Source organism: Nelumbo nucifera, chromosome 7 (assembly GCF_055504915.1).
Source record: "Nelumbo nucifera cultivar China Antique chromosome 7, China Antique-T2T, whole genome shotgun sequence".
Classification (NCBI taxonomy): Eukaryota; Viridiplantae; Streptophyta; class Magnoliopsida; order Proteales; family Nelumbonaceae; genus Nelumbo; species Nelumbo nucifera.
Window position 1 is genome coordinate 17523679 of NC_142655.1, and position 23716 is coordinate 17547394.

The 23716-nt window shown below is 40.0% G+C and overlaps 1 protein-coding gene across 5 annotated transcripts; it reads left to right on the forward strand.

Annotated features, from left to right (window-relative positions):
• The first annotated feature begins 15247 nt into the window (after nucleotides 1-15247).
• On the forward strand, nucleotides 15248-20950 carry LOC104607856 (sucrose synthase). Of its 5 annotated transcripts, none has more exons than XM_010273607.3 (14): nucleotides 15248-15540; nucleotides 16675-16779; nucleotides 16910-17036; nucleotides 17116-17267; nucleotides 17367-17559; nucleotides 17667-18002; nucleotides 18096-18191; nucleotides 18301-18474; nucleotides 18594-18710; nucleotides 18836-19002; nucleotides 19095-19319; nucleotides 19413-19976; nucleotides 20064-20202; nucleotides 20632-20950. In XM_010273607.3, the coding sequence occupies exons 2-14, from the start codon at nucleotides 16682-16684 to the stop codon at nucleotides 20662-20664; spliced, it is 2421 nt and encodes an 806-aa protein (XP_010271909.1). In that variant the 5' UTR covers nucleotides 15248-15540; nucleotides 16675-16681; the 3' UTR covers nucleotides 20665-20950. The 5 variants fall into 5 exon arrangements, with proteins under 5 accessions (XP_010271909.1, XP_088747690.1, XP_088747692.1 ...); XM_088891564.1 differs by having other exon boundaries at nucleotides 15252-15392; XM_088891566.1 differs by having other exon boundaries at nucleotides 15267-15307.
• The last annotated feature ends 2766 nt before the right edge of the window (nucleotides 20951-23716 follow it).

Here is a 23716-nt window from a genome sequence, read left to right on the forward strand (position 1 = left end):
TGCATGTCTACTGTAGCCAATGAAATTTATCTTCTTTCTAAAGAACAATGAAATTTATAATTACCCTTGGTCCCACAGTTCCACCAAGCGTAAGTATAGAATGAAGCCCACCGTGGGACTCGAACCAACGACCACAAGGTTAAGCTTTGAGCTCTACCGACTAAGCTAAGCGAGCTGTACGTCTTACAAGCGTCAAAAGCATCAACATAGAGTCGATGAAATTTATCTTCTATAACACGTCAAGAATAAATATCGTGTCTCTCTCTCTCTCTTGCCGTACCAATTCGTACGGCTCATATTGCTAAAAGGTGGTATGCTGCACGGGTACCGGTGTCAGTATTGGTAATGGTGCCTACCGTGCCTTCGCCCGAAAGTATGTTTTTCAATTTTCAGTTTATTACCGTTTACACATCTAGGTACCCTATTTGGTAAGATATCAGTAAACCTGATTACGCGTCGGGTCGAGTCGGGTCGTGCGTTACTTTTTTTATTAATAGAAAATGCTCAGGTTCGACCTCGAATATAATTATATTATTAATATATTACTATATATAATATTATTGATCTAGGCTTATTTGAAAAGGTCCAAGCGGCCTGATGCTCCGAATCCGAGCCTTTAAGCCTAAAAAATTAAAAATTTATTCAAACTTGAGACTATCGGGCCCATGAATAGGTATTAGATATTACTGTTTTATTAAATAAATGATTCAGGGTGTATTTGATTATGATGGGAATGGAAATCATAATCTTTTAGGGCCCGTTTGGTACATGGGAATAGGGGTCTGGAATCGGAAACAGAATTTTGGTTGGGTGGAATCAGAATTCCATTTCCATTCCTGCTGAAATGGTATTCCTCCATTTCAGGGAATGGTCATTCTCTGCTTCTTTCTTGGGAATTGATGTAACCGTTTCTGGTCACGTACCATTTTTTTGTGATGATAAAATTTTTTTTGGCTAAGTAGCTCGTTATTTGATCCGGTGGTGACGTGCCTTGGTGATGAACTACTTGGTGTCGAACTCCCCGGTGGAGAACTGCCTAGTGGCGAGCTCCCTGGTGGAGAGCTACTTGGTGACGAACTGCTTGGTGGCGAACTCCATGGTGGAGAACTACCCGGTGGCGAGCTCCCTGGTGGAGAGCTACTTGGTGGCGAACTCCCTGGTGGAGAACTGCCCGGTGGCGAGCTCCTTGGTGGCGAGCTCCCTGGTGGCGAACTGCCTGGTGGCGAACTGCCCGGTGGTGAACTGCCCGGTGGCGAAATGCCCGGTGGCGAACTGCTTGGTGGTGAACTGCCTGGTGGCGAACTACCTGGTGGCAAGCTCCCTGGTGGCGAGCTCCCTGGTGGCGAACTCCTTGGTGGACTCGTCATTTGACCTGCTCCTAGGCAGCCTGCAACTCAGAGGATGGTGGAGCTCCTTGGTGCAGCGCAACCCGACTACCCTCTGCGTGAGGTGATTTCCTCTCCTTTGTAGGCGGCGGGAGCTGAGGGACCTGCGAGAACTGAATCAGAGGACCCGGGGGTATTTTCCCGGCGGGGACTCTCCGATGCCTAAGTTAGCATTCTGATTACAGAGAGCTTGGGGAGAAATGAGAGAGCTAGAGAGCAGGGGTTACCCTCCTTTTTTTCCCCTCCCTTGGCTTTGGGGGTCGGAGTCCTTATATAGTGGTGTCCTCGCGGGTTAGGTGGGTGAAAAGCCTTCAAACGGTAAGACTCATCATATCCCGTCAGAACCGGGGTACGGTGGTGAACTCCTCGAGGTTGTCAGGTTGGCGCTTGTGTTAGGCGGCCAAGTTGGCGCCTCAGCCAGGTTGTCAGGCGGCCAGGTCGGCGCCTGGGCCAGGTTGTCAGGTTGGTGCCTGTGTCAGTTGGCAGGTCGGTGTCTAAGCCAGGTTGTCAGGTCGGCGCCTGTGTCAGTCGGCGAGTCGGTGTCTGGGCCAGGTTGTCAGGTAGGAGATCTTCATGCGATACGCCAAACTACTCTTCTGTACCGAGCTACCCTACAAGTGGCGAGCTGCCTGGGGGAGCTATGCCGAGCTCCTTGGGCTATGCCGAGCTGCTTGTGGTGAGCTCCTTGGTGAGCTACCGAGCTTACGGGGTATGCCGTTAATGGTTCTCGGTGGGCGTCTTATGGGTTGCCAGGTCGACCAGGTCGGATCATGTGCCAGGCTGATCCAGCTAGGTCACGCAGGCCGCGCGTAGGCCGCGCAGGACGCGCCAGGTCGCGCCAAGCCGCGCAGGCCGCGCCATGTCGCGCGCAAGCCGCGCTAGGCTGCGTGCAGGCCGCCCGTAGGCCGCGTGCAGGTCGCGCCAGACCGCACTGGGCCAGCCAGACCGGTGCCCGGGTGGGACACCAACTTGGTAAGTTGTTGCCTGGGTGTTTGCCTAGTTGTCACGAGGTGCCATGTATCGCAATTTCACTGGAGGGCCAAATCTGCCCTCATCAGGAATGAAATCCTATTCTTACTGATCTGATTCTCATTCCTATTTGAACCAAACAGATTATGGGAATGGACCATTCCAATTCCAATTCTGATTATAAATCAAACAAATCCTTAGAATCGAAATCAGAGTAGTTCATTCTCATAATTTATTTGGTTCAGACGGGAACTAGAATGAGAATTGAAATCAAATGAAATAGGACTTCATTCCCAACTCCCAAGGGAGGGAGAGGGAATGACTATTCCCTCAAATGGAAGAATGCTATTTCACCAGAAATGAAAATGAGATTTCAATTCCATCGAACCAAACAATTAGAATCAAAATGACCTATTCCAATTCTGATCCAACCTCTATTTCCACAAACCATACGGGACCTTAAGACGGTAAGTAATTTTCGGGCATTTACGTATTTTTAAAGTTTGTATAGAGATATCAGCGGGTTGTGCTCAATGATGCAATATCATAATGGGTTGAGTTAGTATGGGTTCACCTCAACCCCAACAGAACTCGACCCAAAATCCGTTATAGGTGATCCAAAATCCAATTAAGGTCCGGTCATGTGCTGGTTTAATTGACCCCACCCAACATAACTCGACCCAAAACCCAGTTATAAGTGATCCGAAATCCGATTCATATCCGGTCATCTGCTGGTTTAATTGTCCCTACCCAAAACCCAGTTATAGATGATCCGAAATCTGATTCAGGTCCGGGCATGTGCTGGTTTAATTGACCCAAAACCCAGTTATAGACATGGGTATTGGCCCATTCCATTTTGATCATTTTTACAAGACATTCCATTTTGGTTTGTTAGAACACCCCTTGAAAGATGATGAGGGCAGATTTGGCACTTTAGTGACAGTGCGTCATATGGTGATCCCAAAATCGTTGCATGACATCCAAATACCACGTTGGCAATGACTTGTCTTAGTCAAAATGATGTAAACTCAGCTGCCAACTTATTGGAGACTCAGTTGGTGACCTACCTCCACCGATTTGATGGAGTTCCAGCTAGCGACTTCATATACAGCTCGGGCACCTCGGCAAGGTGGCTAGGAGCACCTTGTTCAGGGCCAACCTGTGGTACTTCGTCGTTATCAATCCAAGGGAACTTGCGTGCGAGGAGCGACCTCCTCAAGGACTTGCCAACCAATGGTACCTTGTTAGTACTAGTTGAAGTGACCCCGGCGTGAGGAATGACCTCCCTCAAGGACTTGCCGACTTAACTGAGTCTAGGTGGCGACCTGCGAGATGTGTTTTCCAACCTCCTCTACATGCATCCCATCACTCCTAAGTCTCTCAGAAGTCAGCTTCCCCACCGAATGTTTCGGAGGAAACCGAATAAGGCACAAAGCCTGCTCTACGTGTGCTACTACCTTCAAGAACTTCACACCGGTCAAACACGTCTTCCCGGAGATCTCGGACGCGATGCGTGAAGCCCACACCAAACAACACCTATATAAGGGTCTCACCTCCAACCTCAGAGGGAATGTGCGATTCAACTCTCAAAAGACTAGCTCTTGCTCTTTCGCTTTCCAAAATCTCTAGCTCACTGACTTAAGCATCGGAGTGCCCACCCCGGGTAAAGCAGCCTAGGTACTCTAACATTGTCTTTTTGCATGTCAACCAGGTGAACTAGCTAGCTCGGCAATCGAGTCACCTTCCAGCAGGGAGCTACTAGGTCGTGCATCATCAATTAGTGCCATCTATGGGATCCACTACTTAAATGCCAGGTTCTCAACTCATTTTAAATTCACACTCAATGGTAATCAGCCTGGACGAGCCTTATCAACTCTGTTCATGAGGTCACCTCTATAGGTCAAGCCCTTAACGACTCCCATGAGAGTTGGTAGCCAACGGACTGTGCAGTTGCCCTTGCAGGTCGAGCCTTTCAAGGCTCCCATGCAAGTTGGTGACCTACAGTTAGTAGAGCTGTCCTTGAATGTTAAGCACCCTGTGGCTTATCATAGGAGTAAACAACCAGCGTCTTTGAGGACTGACGTAGTGTAGTCGTGGCATTGACCCGCTTGGGATACATCGGCAGCTCGACAGCTAGGCATCATTTTGATGACCGAAATTATGAGTAATCGCTTTGGCGACCTGGTCAAAGCGAATTCTAAGGGGAAAATAAACCGCTTTCAACATCGAGATCCCCTAAGCCAACCTCAAAACACGTTGGCAATAGGTAGGCCGACCTATGCAGGTCTCAAAGGATGTTTTGACTTTGTCGCTACTACACTTATATCGGTCTCAAAGGACGTCAGTATCTCACCGCCAACCTGATAGAAAAAATAGAGAAACAAAGGAAAGGAGGACTAGTTCGCTTTCAGCACCTCGACAGGCATGGAAACTTAGCCAACTTCTTCACAGTCGTCCTCCACCTCTGTTTCAGGCTTCGCATCGACTTTGTCAGCTACTCCTTCGAGGACTAGCTTGAGGGACAATGCGTTGAAGTCTATATAAGTGGAGTGACTTGAGGAGGTAGTCACGCAATTTGAAGTCCCTCTTGAGGATAGCATGACGAATTTCGCTCCGAGGTATTTGGCCGAATTGCGAAGCTCCTTGATGGTTGCACCCCTAGTACGGTAGATGTCTTTTGAGTGCTTGCTCCGTCTCTCCTCGAGCAGACGAGTTCGCTCCTGTGCCCCGATAATCAAGATGGCAAAGTCTTGCGTAATACTGTATTCAACCCTTAGACTCTTCCGACTTGAGGAGCAAACTGAACCGATGCATACGAGCTCATCAAACTAGTCATTCCGGGCCAAGGACCTATAACGAGCTACTCCCTTCACCGAATTGACCTCGTCTTGAGAGTTGGGGGCAATTGATGAGGGAAGATTTAGCCCTCTAGTGACAGTGCACCATATGGCGATTCCAGAATCGTCATACGACACCCCAACACCATGTTGGTGATGACTTTCCTTAGCCAAAATGATGGAGACCCAGTTGGCGACCTACTGGAGACCTAGCTGGCGACTTACTGGTGATCCAATTGGCGACCTACCTTCGTCGACTTCATGGAGTCCCAACTAGCGACCTTATAGACAACTCGGGCACCTCGGCAGGGTGGCTAGGAGCACCTTGTCCAGCCCCGACCTGTGGTACCTCATCGTTATTGGTCCAAGGGACCTCAGTGCAAGGATCGACCTTCTCGAGGACTTGCTGACCTATGGTACCTTGTTAGTACCGGTCAAAGTGACCTCAGTGTGAGGAGCAACATCACTTGAGTACTTGCCGACCTAATTGAGTTTAGATGGCAACCTACGAGACGTGCACCACTCCCGGGTCTCTTGAAAGTCAGCTCCTGCACCGAATGTTCTGGAGGAAACCAAATAAGGCACAAAGCATGGTCTACGAGCGCCACTACCTTCCAGGACTTCGGACCGGTCAGACACATCTTCCCGGAGATCTCAAACGCGGTGCATGAAGTCCACGCCAAACAATGCCTATATAAGGGCCTCACCTCCAAACTTAGAGGGTATGTGCAATTCAACTCTCAAAACACTAGCTCTTGCTCTTTAGCTCTCCAAAATCTCCAACTCGCTGACTTATGCATCGGAGTGCCTACCCCGAATAAAACAGCCCGGGCACTCTGACATTGTCTTTTTGTAGATCAACCAGACGAACTAGCCAACTTGACATCCGAATCACTTTCCAACAGGGAGCTACTGTGTCGCGCATCAGACACATAAACCACTGTTCTTATAAAAGTCAAAAAGGGTCTGTTTGTTTTTTATCATATACATTTTTTGGTGACATTTTCAATATACATTACATTATTCTTTCACTAATGATTAGATTTGCACTATTTAAGGAAAATGGGACATGCCCTAATAATTCTATTAAGCCATAAAAGAATTGACTAAGAGTGCATTTTATTTTAGTAGGCGTTTGGGCCTTACATCAATTTATGTGCACGAGGTTAGTGGAACAAAAAGTTCTCACCAATGCCCTTTGATTGTCTTATGTGGTGCAGTATATTTTTTTGATTCCAATGCTATAATTCATTAATTCAGGTCCAACTTCAGACTTAAAACACCACAGTGCGGTGGTTCATTGATATGTTAGCTGGTTTGTTTCAATATTGACGCGAAATCGATTTCTAAAATTCACCCTTACATGGTGTTTGGAAGTATGGATGCTTTTTGGGACTGATTTTCAAAAAAAAAATGCCTATGTTTCTAAGACTCATTTTTCATAAAAAAATGTTTCTGCCACGTAGGCAGTGAGTAACACTATGCTGTTTGGTAAGGTGATTTTCATCACCGTTTTTCATGTATGTATTGACAGGTAAGCACCACATAGGATATACATCAGTTAACCATTGGGGGAAACGGTTCACCAATTTCATGCATTGGTGGGATCATGATTTTGGAGGCATGCCCGATTTTCTAATAATCGGCTGAACCAAACATTGAGATACATGGGCATTTGTTGAAATGCCTATGTGGATCCAATGTGGCACCGTTTTTTTGAAAATGGCCACGGTTCCAAACATCCCCTTACTTCTACCAAAAAAAATCGATTCCTACAACTATTGATTTGGATGAAAGGAAAGTTATTAGTAGTATGTGGCACCAAATGCTAAAAAATATAGAAAAAACACCTACAATTGTTCCATTCATTGATATATGATCAATGCTGCAAGACAAACAGTTAGTTGGGACTTTACTCAAATCAATCAACAACCATCTTGATCTCAACTTGATCTAAACTCTAAAATCTAGATGGGGTTCAAATGAAAAAGAAAAACAAAGGGTTGGTAAGAAAGCTATTAGGGTTCAATCGGCTGTCTTGAGCTTAAATCAATACTCTTGACATGGTTTTATAAGGTTGCATTGGAGATCTATACATTAACACTTACCCTGTTGAATTTGTCATTTACCTTCTCATAAACCATATTGCTTGCTTTAAGGGCATGAACAAGAAAATCTCATGAAGAGTATCGCAAATCATTCTTCATTCATCAATCATCACCAGTACTCCTTTATGGAAGGCTAAACACCAAAGCAATAACTTAGAAAGTTAGAAGTGTGTTCATCTTTGAGTACAAAAATCAAAATTCTTTTGAAAAAGAACAGTTCTGTAAGAGCATGGAAAGTAAAAGAAAAATGGGAAGATAAAATCTGGGCTTTAGAAAGATCTGAATAATTGATTGAAGCCTGGAGTAACGTAGGAAGAGGACTTCAAGTTCTCTTCCCTTGGTGTTGATATTTCACTTTATTGACCCCTTTTGCTTGTGACCACCACTCCCCGCCAGCCCTTCTTTATACACAAATGCCACCTTCATTTGTTCGCATACTCCACTTTTACACAAAGCTTGTTGTGCCGTGTAAGTAGGTCTCATTGTAAGCTTTGGATCAAGTGAGAAGATAGAAAAGAGAAGTTTATGTAGTGAAGGTGATATCAGTAACTTTAATTATTGGTTTTTTTTTTCTACCTTTTCATTTTATATCAATATATTGTCTTATTCAAGGGGTGTTTGGTGTAATGGTGTTGTGAAAGAGAGATTTTTCTATTTGGAACATTTTGGAAATATTTTGAGTTGATCAATGTAAATTGCTATTTTTACCTAAAATGCCAAATTGATGTTTCCCAGGCACATGCGTTTTTCTAGTTGAAATGGCATTCATGTATGATATAGTAACACATTTCTCGCCAATTTATATTGATCAACTCAAATTGCTGAACTGAAAGACTTTTTGCTTTTTTTAAGTCAATAAACAATTAAATAAAAAAAAAATCAAAGGTATAATGATCTCTCCATTTTCAGCTTCAGCTATTAAGGAGCCTACAACCTCCTTAAGATCTTTTTTCATTAAAAGACCAATAACATTTTCGGTTCAGCATCTTCAGCTGTTATCAAATGACCCTTTAGATTGAACTGAACTGGTGGTCGGACCATTTGGACCAAGAATCCACAAGTTGGATCAAAATTTCCCTAAAATATGTGTTTTTAGGTGCTATAAATTTAAATAGTTATTTTGTAAGCTTACTTTAATGAAAAATAGTTTTAGAAGAAAATCCAAAACCAGTATTTTAGATTTTAGTTTTTTACATTTTTTTGCATTTTCTTTATTGTTATTTGGCATTTTATTTTTGGTTCAAAGTATCGATGCTCTATATTGCAAAAATTGCATATTCAGAGTTTTCAACGAACGATATACTCATTTTTTTTTCACTAAGATGTATTAAAAAATAGATATATTAGGATATATACCTGTTAAAATGCTCTAAGCATCAATATTTAGCATTTTGGTGACCCTGAAACCAATATTGATACTTTAAACCTTATATTCATGTATTATTATTATTGTTGTTGTTGAATCAATTTTCACTGTCAATAAGAAAGATCAATCTAATTGATTGAGGGCCAGAGGTATTCTATCAATTTGCTGTTCTATATCTTTGTTATAGTTTACACGTACTCTACCATTTATGTAGTCCAATGGGTTGAACCGTTTGACCTGGAAACCAGTCACATGTCCGGTTTCGTTCTCATTTGGCCGGGGTTTTCCTAAAATTCTGTTGAATAAGTCGGTGAACCACTGACTCAGATCTGTGTCATTTTTTATTTTAATTATTTTGTAAATTTTTAAATTTTAAAAACATTATGGACCGACCAGTTGGACTAAATGGTGAAACCATTCGACTCAGAAACCGATAACGAAAACAATTCTATTTCCTGGTCGAATTTTAAAACCTTGCTCAATTTTATATATTAAAAGAAACCTATGGTGGTTCTAAGTATATTTCTCACTTCACAACCAAAAATTAATATGATAATATATAGTAGGTGGAGTGAGTGAAGTCTAAATGAGTTAAACCCCAGGACCCCAACTATCTTTTCTACCCGAGAGATGGATACAATCAATCCAAATTACTTTTGGAGGCAGCGTTTGGCTTCTATAGGAGCAAGGTTCTATAAATCAGATATGTAGTTACTAGTTAGCGAGGGTAGTGGGGACGGTGTAGCGTCCACATGAAGCCCACCGACCATATCACAGAAAGCCTGCACTTCCTTTTCTTTGGGAGTGATGCCGAGTGATCATCTGGTAATTGACAAATTCTGCATCAAACAAGAAACCCTGTTAGTTAGGCCATTTGTTGATTTCCCCACTTCATATTGTCTCTATATCACACTTTGTATTTGCGTTGTATATAACTTTCCAAAGTTTGAGAATAATGATTTAAAGAAACCGTAGTTGAGAGCGAAGTCTAAAGACTCTAAACATTACACAAAGATTTCAGCCTTACATTTGCCCTGGATTGATTGTAATGGAAACATGCATCACCCTTTTGGGCTCTGAACCATCTTGGTATGTGAGAGATTCCTGAGTATCCATTGATGTTTCTTCCCCACTAGTAATCCAGTAGACAAACTAGCACTATTATCTTCTTCTTCTTCTTCTTCTTCTTCTTCTTCATCTTCTTCTTCTCAACCTCTGAAATTCAGAATCTTGCTAATGAAGAAAATGACACAGGAACAACTGTACTGTCTCATATTAGTTGAGAGTTTCAAGGCTGCAAATACTTCTATTTTCTTTTCTTCATGTGAGTGTGTGACCCACCAACGTCCAACAATAGATGGGCCCTGAATTTAAAAAGCTTGCTTAAATTGCTCGAATATGTTTCTGATACACACTTCCCATGAGCTATAATATACAGATCATGTCTTAGAAAACAAGAAAAGTCACCCAATTGCATTGCCATCAACAATTTGAAGTTCCAACGTCTACAATTCTTGGAATCGTGTTTGGGAAAAAAGAACCGAAAAAAGGGGGAAAATACGGAATGGGGGAATGGCCCACTGGGATATCTTTTTTCCAAGCAAGGCATTTGATGGGCCCATGGAAGATCAAAACCATGGGCCAGTCAATGGCCCTATCCTACAGTACTTGAACAGTTGTTATCGGCTATAGCCTATAGAAACCTTCTTGTGTGGCTGGCTTTCCATGCAAAGCGATGCCCAAGTTGTTAGACAAGTTGAGTCCGTACGGTTTCAGGTGACAGGAAAATTTTGGCTAGGCCAACTTCCGGTAGGCCCATAGCAGCCACCTTGTGCAACTTTCTGTGTAACTTGATGCCCAAGCGGCCAAGCTGTTAGACCCGGCGGGCTGCCGCTACCGCTAAGGCCGTACTAGTTCAGGTGACAACGACATCATCAACTAACATAATTAGCCATATTTACTATTAAATACTCCGCTCCCTCGGAGTTCCATGGCCCAACAGATAGCACACTGTCCGTCTTTTTGAGGGCACTCTACCCCACCCTGAGGGACACTGCGTGATTCTTCACTTCACGTGGTTTTAAGTTATGCATGAAGTTCCAGAACTGGTTTTCTTATACACCCACCGACATCATCAACTAACATAATTAGCCACATTTACTATTTAATACTCATTTTACCCAAGAATTTGCATATATTTTTTAAACAATATTAATTAATTAATGTGTAAATATTATAAAATAAATAAATTTCATTTAGTTTTTAAAAATTATTTTTTTTAAGAATTATATCAAACCAAAGAGTGTCAACTAACGAAAATTTGTAAGCTCGAACCCTAAATGAAAGATTTTTCCTCTAAGAAAGTTGGCTAATACAATATGGCTGGGATGGCCTCAACTGAAAACTGGAGGCAAAAACATGCACATCCGGCTGAATTACCTATCATGGTTGAACATGTTATTGTTCAGTATAACTGGGTCCCATATGAACCTACAATGAACACTAATATATTTAACCGTGATTGATAGTTCAGCCGGGTGTGTATAATTTTGTCTCCAGCTCATCCGGACTGCTTGCAATCAACGAAAGGATTTTACCAGTGAGCCAGTTGGCATATTTCATAAAGAAAAAGACTGTGCGATTCACTTTAGAAAGTGGGCACTTGTAGTTATATCCTGATCTTGACATTCACATTTATCGGCTGCCCTAATCCTTTGTTGGACTTGGAACTGGCTGAACCGGTATTGTTTTCTCTTGGCATCAAGTTCAAAATTTCGATATCTTATCTTTTATAAGTCAATACGTCTATTTTAAGGGGTTTAAGAAAAATCTTTTCTTTTTTAATAAATTAAATAGCATAAAATGGACCCTTCTTTGAAATTTCGAAAAAGTATTGAAAATAAAGAAGTGCACTATTCAAAGTGTTGCAAAGGTAGTTGTAAATTTAGCAATTAAGATAAAGAGTGAATTTTAGAATTGAAGTAAATTGTTGGTAAAAAATGGAATTAGAAATTTTTTATGAGGGGGAGTCAAAATGTAAAGTTGACTGAAAGAAAGAGACGGTAATAAATATAAATGGGCTCATAGGGGACCAACTATTAGATAAAGAGTATGAGGAGAATTTTATAAGAAAGACTGTATTACAAATAGAGATTTCGGACGGGCCATGGCTCTGCTGATCCCCTGGCTTTGCCCCTGTCTTCGAGGTCCACCACATGTCAAGATCTTATTCGGCCGAAGTATTTGACGGTATCATAAATTCACAAGTACTGATACATCCCTTTTGATTGGGGTGTATCGATATTTTATATTTTATTTGACATCTGATTTTGGGAGACATGAAAATCAATGGGGAAGAAAATAAAAATAAGATGATAGATGAAGATTGGAAAAAAAATTAATGTACATATGAAACAAGCCCTAAATACTTTCTTAGCAGATGGTTTATTTGTATTATGTGGGGGCATCTCATAAAATATATATAAGACCGGTTCGTTTTTTTGGATTTTGAGAAAGAACGTTGCTCAATAGAATTATTCATGTTTTTTCTTTTAGATTTATGTGGGGTTCATATAATATTTTTATCAAGGTAATCTCCTAAGTGGATAAATTGCTCTCCTATAAAAAGGTAGGAGTGGGCAAGAGCTGAGCTTTTCATGAGGTATTCGAATTTGGCTCATAAATAGGTCAATTCTTTTCGATCTAAAGAGAACTTTAAGCTAAGCTCGAGCCTAATATAGGAGGGGCTCGTGTATTAAGCTTGACTCTTGAAACTTAGTACACACACAAACATATATATAGCTTGACTCAAGCTTGAGCCTCATACTTTATTGGTTAGCTGAGCTTGAGTATCTAGATGTTTGACTCAAATCCACCCTTATCTTGAGGGAGAATTGCCAACAATTAGATAGAATAATATTGCCCCTTTCAATAATGATTTTTTTTTTATAATTTAAAATAGCCATTATTTTATTTACCTACAAAATAAAAGAATAAAAATAAATATATTTACTCCCAGATAAATATTTTTCAAGAAACACTTGAACAAATCATTACATTTACCTAGATAAATAACTTCCCAAAAATTAAATGGGACTAAAAAGGTTATGAAACTACAAACATATGCTAATTATCTCTTTATTTTTTTATGCCCATATTGAGGATTATCAAAGCCCCGAATGGGTCCTACTCGGTGAATGGTAGATGACACTATCAATCATACTCAGTAATTAGAGTAGAGCTAATCCTAATTGGGTGTGCTCCAGGGTTCCTATCCTGAGGCAATAGATTATTTTCATTGTTTATTTATTTCTTTTTTTATACGTGGGTGGGTTGGTTGGGATAAAGATAACCCATCCAACTTATCAAAATAATGAACAAAAAATTCGAGAAGACGAAGGTTCTTTTCCATGATAAGGGAGAAATTGCTCTTCGCAATAATTCAGAGGAGGTACGTAATAGACTAATAGCTAACCTTTGGTGGAGACGGGAGAAATTAATGGAGAAAAGAAGAGGCAGTAAAGAAGTCGTAACTCGTAACTCGTAGGGTCCAACAATTTACCGTTTGGTTCCATGATGGATTTTAGCCGCGTTTTCTATCTATTGGATGGAATTTGGAATGATTTGGGTGGACCAATCATTTTCGTTAAATGGAATTCTTGCCATCTATATCCACTTTGCCCCAAGATTCAAAGGAGAAACGCGCATGAAAGAAACTTTACATTAATTTTGACCAAATCCACATTTGTAAGAACCGGGCATTCCGCAATTCGTTTTGCTCTAAGCTCTATGATCTGATCATCCGGTTCAGTCCAAGTCTGATCAAACTTAAGTCTAATTTAATTTTGCTGATTATAAGATTGATTTAGGGAAGATTTTGTAAATTCTAAATTATATTTACCTTTTTTTAGATTTTTTTTATTTATATTTTCTACAAAACCTATATGAAACTGGATTTTCAAAATCCAAACTTTTCTTGCATGTGAAAATTTTAAAACCCTTTCGAACCCTACTTTTTCGGAATTTGAGGGGTGGGTGGATTGGATATAGAATCCACATTTAAACAATAAATAAGCAAAATAGTATATGTAAGTATTAAAAATTTTAATTATTTAATTAAAATATGTAAGAGAAAATCTATGATATGGAAAGAATACATGAAATATCAATTATTTTTTACATAAAATTTAAAATATTATTTCATCCAATGCCTAATACATAAGTTCATAAATGGGTTGGAAAAAATCGAGTTTAGCCTGATACATAAGTTATCCCCACCCTAAGATCTATTTTTCAAATAAAAAAACCGCTCCATTCGGTCGGATAGATAGACCCGATAGGACCGGCTAACCACCGGGCCTGACCGGGTCGTATATTTGTCAAATGGGTTGAAAATGAAAAGTTGGACCGAACACCACCAAAGTGATCAGAAACGTCTTCGTTGGACTTGACCCGTAAGGGGTGGGCCCCACGTATCACGCATTCTAATTTGACAACTAGAGAAAGGTGCCAACCAGCGTGGCAATGCCTATGTTTTCTCTCTTTTGTGGGCCCCGCATAAATTACCTCCTTCTCTGAGTATCCAACATTCTGAGACGAACGCTGATTGGTCCACTGACGATGTAGTGGAACAGTTCTCCACCGCATGATCTGACGACGTAAATAAACAAATAAAACCTTTTTTTTTATTGGATAAATTCTGTCATCCCAAACCACAACTAGCCACGTCATATTCAAAAACTGCCAGTATGTCCGAGGGAAAGTGCCGCTGATTTCTGCAATGGAATTTGACCGTCAGATCCTTCAGGGAACCCAGGTGTTGGGTGGATTAATCTGACTTGTGAATGCAGTCTACTTGTACAGTACTCTTTCTCGTGCTCGAAAAAAATTCTTTCTTTTTTTAATAGAAATATTCTGAAAAAAAAGGACACTTTTTATTTGTTAGGAAAAATAAAATAAAAAACAACATGGTTTTCATGTTTTGTTCTGGGCAAGAAAATCTCCACGATATTGCCTCGGTCACGTCATTGATGATGTATTATCATATGTTGGGCCAACTTAAAATGGATCTCTATGGGGCCCACTTAGTTGCTCGTGGCGCTAGCATTCTCCACGTTTCAGAGTTCAGACTTTCAGAAAAAACACGAACATTGAGCGGTTATTATTAGACTTACCGCACACCGTGCGCGTCGCACGTACGAACCAGGAACATCACATTGTTGCACCCTCCAACGTGAACAGAGAGAGAGAGAGTATAAGAAGAGGTAAAAATGGATTTTCGTTTTCAATGGTACGATCTATGCAAAAAGTGGAAAGAAAAAAATAAAGATAACAGATTAATGGAGTGGAAAATAATAGATTTTTTTGGGATCCCTGTTTTTTCTTTTGATAAGAAGGTGGAAAATAAGAGACCGAATCTACTTTTCACACCTGGCACCTCAAGGCGCCTCACACGCATATCCTATCATCCATTGGGAATATCTCCCGTTCTCAATTCACGGTGGATGTGTACGTGAGACGCCAATTTGTGAGGAGCATATCCCGTCTCGGAAAAGAATAGAATAATGGCGCAGTGGTTGAGAGATTCGGCGACCGCAGGATTGCAGAAAGGGTGGTTTTGTGAATGGAACGGCAAAACCAGAGGTTTGGGTGTGGGAACAGCTTGGCCCTTTTTGTATTTCATCTCTTATCAGCCAATGGCTTAGCTAAGAATTTCAGTTCCATCTGGGTTAGAACTACAACTACTATATAAGGCTGTCTAGTTTTCATCTTTCTTCCATTCCAGTTCGTTCATTCCGTTCTCTCTATTCGTTCGTTTTGCTATTTCAAGCCTCCGTTTCTTTTCCCCTCTCTGTTTCTCTTCTTGTTTTTTCAAGGTAATCCAGTGCTTTCTGTTTCTTTGGTTATAGCTAGAATCATGCATTTCTCTCTCTCTCTCTCTGGGTGACAATGGGGGAAGAGACAGGTCGAAGCTGAAGCTCAGCCTGGGCCTGAGGTTTATGGGGGTTTAGCCGTTCTTCTCCTACTTTTGGAGGGTTGGGCGACAATGCTACCCAGGAGAGAAAATGTTGAAAGCAGGAGCTAAAAGGGAATCCTGACTTAAAACTGTTTTTCAGCAACTCTGATATTTGAGCTTCTGCATCAGATCCATCTAAACCATCTCTTTGGATCAGTTTTACTGTCCGAGATGGGACCCATCTTTGCTCATCCTGGTTATAATTTTCTTCCTCTTTATCAGTTCGAAGTGAAATCTATTAGACACTTTTCATTGAAGGTCTTCCATTTCTTTATCAGTTTTCTGTTTTTTTTTTTCATTAAATCCAAGTCATTTACTGCGATCATTTATGGTACCCCGGCGTCTGAAGAGTTCACATCTTCATTCGTGAAATGTGGTCACTTCCGGTTCTTCTTCATTTCTATTGTATGGCATTCTGCTAGACAAAAATGATTGCATTTAAGAACTCCTTTATCTCCAATTCTTCTAGTTGAAAAGTCCACATTGTGAAAGAAACCAATGAAATTTCAACTAGAGTATATTTGAGTATATTCGTATTTCCATTCAAAAGTTACGTTAATCTCTACTGTTACATTAATAACGCAAGAAAAGCGAAAGAACAAAGCAAAAGCAAAAGGGAAGAAAAAAAAACTAAAAAAAAAATTCCCTCTGTAACTTTTCCTACAATATTTTTCCTTTTTCGTTGCCACCGTTATGTGGATTTATTTAGTTTTCAAATTTTGTGGAAAATTTGTCCTTTTCTGGTAAATAAACTCATCCGTTATATGTTATTTTTTTGGGGGCCTTTCCTGTATATCTGAAGCGTTATTTTTATTCTCCGTTCCCTCTAAATTTTTCTGAGTTACGTGGTGGGAAGAACTTAGAAATTTGGGGTGCTTCCATCTAGATGTTTTATTTAAGCACGGTTTCATTTTTCTGGTCAATGCTTTCATTTATATAAAGAGCAGCTCTCTTATTGGACTGCCTGTTTATTGTTTCTTTATCTCTGTTACAGTTAATCCATGGCGGAACGTGCACTGGCTCGTGTTCATAGCCTTCGGGAGCGTTTGGGCGAAACCCTGTCTGCTCATCGCAACGAATTGTTGCACCTCTTGTCAAGGTTCGGCTTCTGTCTCATGCCTTCTGTTCCTTCTTTGCTTCTGTTTCAATGATCATACTTGATTTATTGCAGTGAAGTTCATAATCTTGAACTCTGCTTATTAGTTCTTTTCTGTGATTTGGGTCTATAGGATCGAATACCACGGCAAAGGAATTTTGCAGCCTCATCATCTGTTGGAGGAGTTGGGAGCGATTTCCGAAGGGGACAGACAAAAACTACTTGATGGTGTGTTTGGAGATGTCATAAGATCCACACAGGCGAGTTTTCCCGCAACTCTTTAGACCTACTCATTTGATTCTGTTTTCTGTTTCTGACTATATTTTATTGCATTTTCAGGAAATAATAGTTTTACCTCCATGGGTTGCTCTGGCTGTGCGCCCAAGGCCTGGTGTCTGGGATTACATCCGTGTGAACGTCAATGCTCTTGCTGTGGAGGAGTTGACTGTGGCTGAATATTTGCAGTTCAAGGAAGATCTTGTCAATGGAAGGTAATTCTGAGTCTGGAAAATTTGGCTGATTAGCTCTGTTCTGCTTGTTTCTTCCCCATTTTGTTTAATGTTTGCAACTGTCCTGCTTTTTCAATGCAGCCCCAAGGACAATTTTGTGCTCGAGTTGGATTTGGAGCCCTTCAATGCTTCCTTTCCCAAGCCCACTCTTTCCAAATCCATCGGAAATGGTGTGGAGTTCCTCAACCGGCACCTTTCTGCTAAGCTGTTTCATGACAAAGATAGCTTGCACCCACTTCTTGATTTCCTCCGAGTCCACCATTACAGGGGGAAGGTAATAGCCCAGATCATCTCTCCCATTGACCAACAAGTTTTCAGAATTCAAATTAGAGAAATCTTTTAGCGTCTCTTTGGTTACTAATGTTTAATGGTTTTCTGCAGACAATGATGCTGAACGACAGAATCCAGAACCTCAATACTCTCCAGTCTGTTTTGAGGAAGGCAGAAGAATATCTCTCCACAGTTCCTCCAGATACGCCATATTCAGAGTTTGATCACAGGTTCCAGGAGCTTGGTCTGGAGAAGGGGTGGGGTGACACTGCTGAGCGTGTATTGGAGATGATAAATCTTCTGTTGGACCTTCTTGAGGCACCTGATCCATGTACCCTTGAGAAATTTCTTGGGAAAATCCCTATGGTCTTCAATGTTGTAATCCTTTCACCCCATGGTTACTTTGCCCAGAACAACGTTCTGGGATACCCTGACACTGGAGGCCAGGTATGTTCATATAAGAGAAACCTAGTTCAGTCCCTTGTTACTTGCAGTTGCAGGTCTCAGTTAATAATCCTGCCTACTGAAATTTCTCTGCAGGTCGTGTATATTTTGGATCAAGTTCGTGCCTTGGAGAGTGAGATGCTTCAACGCATAAAGCAGCAAGGACTTGATATAGTCCCTCGAATTCTCATTGTAAGATATCTTATTCCTGGTTTTATTTAGTCTGGTTTGATCCATGTTACTCTAGACGGGTGGAACTCTGCGTTTGTTTTGATATTCTTGATCTTTCTGTTAAACCCAGGTGACTCGACTGCTGCCTGATGCAGTAGGAACTACTTGTGGCCAACGCCTTGAGAAAGTCTTTGGAACAGAGCACTGTAGTATTCTCCGAGTTCCCTTTAGGACTGAGAAAGGAATTGTCCGTAAATGGATCTCACGTTTTGAAGTGTGGCCATACTTGGAGACATATACCGAGGTAAAAACATTTCATTCAGACTGATAAGCTCTGTTGAATATGGAATCAGAGTCTGTGCTTCATCTCTCCTTGAAACTCTTAATTGATAATCTTCTCTGCTTTGGTTTTCTTGTTATTAGGACGTTGCAAATGAAATTGCTGGCGAGTTACAGGCCAAGCCAGATTTGATCATTGGAAACTACAGTGATGGAAACCTCGTTGCATCTTTGCTAGCACACAAGTTAGGAGTAACACAGGTTCGTTCAGTGCAACTTTCTGTCAGAACTGCTTTCTGGGTCTTGTTGGTTTCTGTCAGAACTTCCTGTTACTGCATCCCCAGATGCTAATTTTTTGTTATGTTTCTTGTTTGATTCTTCTACAGTGCACCATTGCACATGCGCTTGAGAAAACAAAGTATCCCGACTCAGATATATATTGGAAAAATTTGGATGACAAATACCACTTCTCCTGCCAGTTCACAGCTGATCTATTCGCAATGAACCATACAGATTTTATTATCACCAGCACATTCCAGGAGATTGCTGGAAGGTATTGTCTCCACTTCTTCCCTTCCATTCTGTATTTAATCATTTTTTTTTTTTGATTTGGGAGCTTAATTTTGTTTTCTTCCCGTGTTTCAGCAAGGACACTGTTGGGCAGTATGAGAGTCACACTGCTTTTACCCTTCCTGGGCTTTACCGGGTTGTTCATGGTATTGATGTCTTTGATCCTAAATTCAATATAGTCTCACCTGGAGCTGATATGAGCATCTACTTCCCCTACACTGAAGAGGAAAATCGATTGACATCTCTTCACCCAGAAATTGAGGAGCTGCTTTACAGTAAAGTTGAAAATGAAGAACACCTGTGAGCTTTCTTTCTTTTATTCCCTCTTCCCATTTTTCTTAAATTAATTTGGATGATAATGCTGATGTTGATTACTGTGTTGGGGTTCTGCAGATGTGTACTGAACGACCGAAGCAAGCCGATCATCTTCTCAATGGCAAGGTTGGACCGCGTGAAGAACATGACAGGATTGGTTGAATGGTATGGTAAGAATACTCGACTTAGGGAGTTGGTTAACCTTGTTGTGGTGGCTGGTGACCGGAGGAAGGAATCAAAGGACAATGAGGAGAAAGAAGAAATGAAGAAGATGTATGGGCTTATTGAGAAATACAAATTGAATGGCCAATTCCGATGGATTTCTTCCCAGATGAACCGTGTGCGAAACGGGGAACTCTACCGCTACATTGCAGACACAAAAGGTGCTTTTGTACAGCCTGCATTCTATGAGGCTTTTGGGTTGACAGTTGTTGAAGCCATGACCTGTGGCTTACCCACATTTGCAACCTGTCATGGTGGTCCAGCTGAAATCATAGTTCATGGGAAATCTGGTTTCCACATTGATCCCTACCAAGGCGATCGCGCAGCAGAACTGCTTGTACACTTCTTTGAGAAGTGTAAGGAAGACCCAAGCCATTGGGAGAAGATCTCTCAAGGCGGCCTGAAGCGTATCCATGAAAAGTAAGTAATAGCTCACCTCCTTTTGTTGATCCTCTACACTAATTGTTTAAAAGAAGTCTGATATATTTGTTCTCTTTCCTCTCACAGGTATACATGGCAGATCTATTCTGAGAGGTTGATGACTTTGTCCGGAGTATATGGCTTTTGGAAGTATGTCTCCAAGCTTGAGCGCCGTGAGACCCGGAGATATCTTGAGATGTTTTATGCTCTCAAGTATCGTAAGCTGGTAAATTTCTCTGCCCATCCAAACATTTGAAATTGCAATTTTAGATAAAATGTTGTAGGAGATTGCATTTCAGATAACTGTTAGTCTCAGCCTCTGGAGCTTTTTTGATAATTAACAGCTAAAGTAGCTTTAGTGAAGTGAAGAAGTTATTGCTTTTTGTCTTTGGAGAGCAAGCCATTAAGTGGGTTGTGAGCTCCTGAAGGATTGATTACTTTATACCTAGAAACCATTTTACCCACCAAAAGATAATGCAACAAGTTATTCATTTCAGTCAATTCAGTCATTTTAAGGCCCCCTTTCTTTCAAAATTCTCATTTTGTTACTCTGTTCATGTCCTTCAGCAGTATTTTGTCTGATTTTTTTTGTGTAATATGTTGTTTTTCTCTTAACTGATTCTTCTCTATTCTCTGCAAAATTTGTAAAATTCAGGCACAGATGGTTCCCCTGGCCGTTGATGAGTAGACCACAAGAGTGGAATCAGGTGGGAAGCAAGTGGGTTGTCGTTTTGGATGGAGTACAAGCGGTTGTGTGAGATTGCAGGGGAAAAAGTTTAAAGTATTTTTCAATTTTCTTTTTTTGCTTTTTTTTTTCTGCCAAATGAAATTTGTATTTCATAACAAATTGTAGTAGTGCATTTATCTCCTTTTTCTTTCTTTCTTTTTCTTTTTTTTAATTCTCAATTTCTTCCCCTGCTGAGTGAACAAGTGTAGAATGTTGGTGTAATAAAATCTCTATTTCCAAATTCCAATTTTAACCGTCTTCATCCTCTTCCTCTGTTTTGAGAATGAATGATTGGTCCATTACAGTCCAGCCTCATTAGTAAAAGTTAAAGTGGTTATGTGGATCAATGCGCCAAACTACCTTAATAGAATTGTAGAAAGTGTGATGATAGTTATTTCTGTCCTTTGGCAGTTCCCTTGTTAAGTTCTATGGTGATGCATCGCATTCTTGGTACTAATGTAAGGCTGCAAATGGTATCTGATTGGTCGAATTCAAATTTGATCCTGTCAAGGGTGAGCCAAATTTGATTCGTTAATAATTGGGGCAAATATTGATCTACCCATATCTGATCTGATATAACCTGATTTAGTGCCATTTAAATACTTAAAATTTATATTATATCTATTAGTAAAGTTGATTTAACGTTAGATTGTCATAGGTTCAGGTTATGTACAAGTATTTTTCTCAATGTATTTTGTTAATATCAATGCTGATTTTTAGTTCATTTTATTAATTAACAAATATAACATTTGGGTGCCCATAATATTTTGATTTTTATTTCATTTTATCAGTTTCTCAGTATAATATAAATGAATGAAATTTGGATCTACCTGTTGAATATTTGGATCTCATCTGCTACACTAGGTGAGTGCCTCAGCTACCGGTCCATTCTTGGTATGGGTTTGGCCTTCAATTTTTGGGGTCTGGGCCAATCCCGGGTTTGAAAATTCAGGTTGGGATGAGTAGGAAGAGCCCAGATCAATCAAAAGTTCAAAACCCAGGCCAGAACTTACTTGACATCTTTCCCTCAGCTTTCAGTTTCTCTGTTGTTTACCATCAAGCCTAACATGGCTTAAATGTTAACATTGTCTTAGACCCCCATATACTTGTCACTTGACTGCCCCTTAACAGTAGCTGCAATTGTTACCAATTACATGGCAGCACCCTCAAGAAATCACCCTTGCACCCTCAAGAAACCACCCTTAAATTTACTTATTTCTGTTAATTGTGCTTCACTTTTTTCGATCAAATTCTTCCTCATCTTTTAGGCTATGTTTGGGTTGTAGGAAAATGTAATACAAGGTTTGTGAAGGTTTTCCTAACTTTCCTTTCCTTTCCCTACTTCAAACCAAACATAACATTATTGCTTTGATGATGATCTTGTTCTCCCCTGTTCTTCAAATCATTGGTTACCCCTGTTCTTCAAAGGACCTGAACTGCCTGTTTCAAAGGACCTGAACTGCCTGTTTTAAAGGGGCTAAAGCCGCATCATCAATAGAGCTGCTCATAGGCCGGGCTTGGGTTGAACTTTCCCAAAATTTGAACAGGACTGGCCTGAAACCCAATATCTATTACTCACAGACTATAAGGTCTGAGTGTTTTTGTTGGGTTGGGAATGGGCTTTCTACCCTGATCCATCCCAGACTTGCCCCAGTGACAAATAGGGCTTCACAGGATCTCATGAAGAATTTGTTTAAAAATTATATATGTGCCTTAATGCTATGTTTGGTTTGAAAGAAAAGGTAGGGAAGGTAGAAAGGATGCATGTGCGGAAACCCTTGTCAATAAGGTAAAAGTCTAATTCCACCTTTTCTATTTTTTTTTTTTTTGAAATAAAAATATGCATAAATCACAAATAGATACCTTATATTTTGGGGGTAGTGACAGATAGGTACCCTGAATTTTCAATTGCAACACTTGAGTATCCTGAACTTTCAAAAATAGACACATAGGTCCATCCATTAGTATTCCATTAGTTAAACATTACATAATGCCAAAAATACCCTTCTTGTATATTTCTGAGATCATTCTCAAGTAACCGAATATCTTTTCATGATGACATTCTCACATGGACAACAAATAACATATTCAAATTTTCCGACGACGACATTCTCTAGTGATGATTTTACTTCGTTGAATAATTCCAAAAATACACAACACTACAAGAAAATCTGTCTAAAGGGATTAAGCCTTAAGACGGCATGTTGATTCATGTATTGTTGGCCTTGTGCAAGACAAACCTCATATTTTGTTGATTCATGTGTTGTTGGCACATTTTTGACACTTGTCAATTCATGAATATTTACATCTTAAAAGTTTCACATTTGTATAAAGTAATAAATATTTATCATATAATAAAATATAGTTGCATATGTATAATATATAAATGATATAATACAGATAAAATATATATAATATTAGTTGAGACCAGTGCGATGAATGGGCTTTGTTAATAGAGATTAAAGTAGAAGGAATCTTATAGTATTCCTAATGGGGGCCAAGCCAAACCGAATTCACCCCAAGCATCCTTTTGTGTTAATGCATTATTCGATAAATTTCATTATTTTCATTAATATTTATTTTTTAGATAAATATTATTAAGTTCTACATTTTTATTAATTTTATATAAATTATAGTTTTATTTTTTATTAATTACAATTATGTTACAAATGCATGAGGCTTTGCTAATTGAATTAAAGTATAAGGAGCATTAAGACATTTCCATTTGGGAATAGTTGGTCAAGTCCAACTTAAGTATTATTTTTGGGTTATGTGATTTTAGATAAACTTGTATTGTTTTTAGGTGAATTTTAAAATAGAAATGATTTTTATAATCAATAATCTAGAAAAAAAAATACATTTAAGCCCCAAAACCCAAAACCTAAAATTGGGACTTTCTGCTTTTGTGCTTCAAAAGCTAACGCAAATGTATATAATAAGTGTGTTTGCTTTTCGTTGTGCAAGTCTTGGAATTTTTAACCTAAGAATCTTACTTCAAATTTCGATTGGCCCC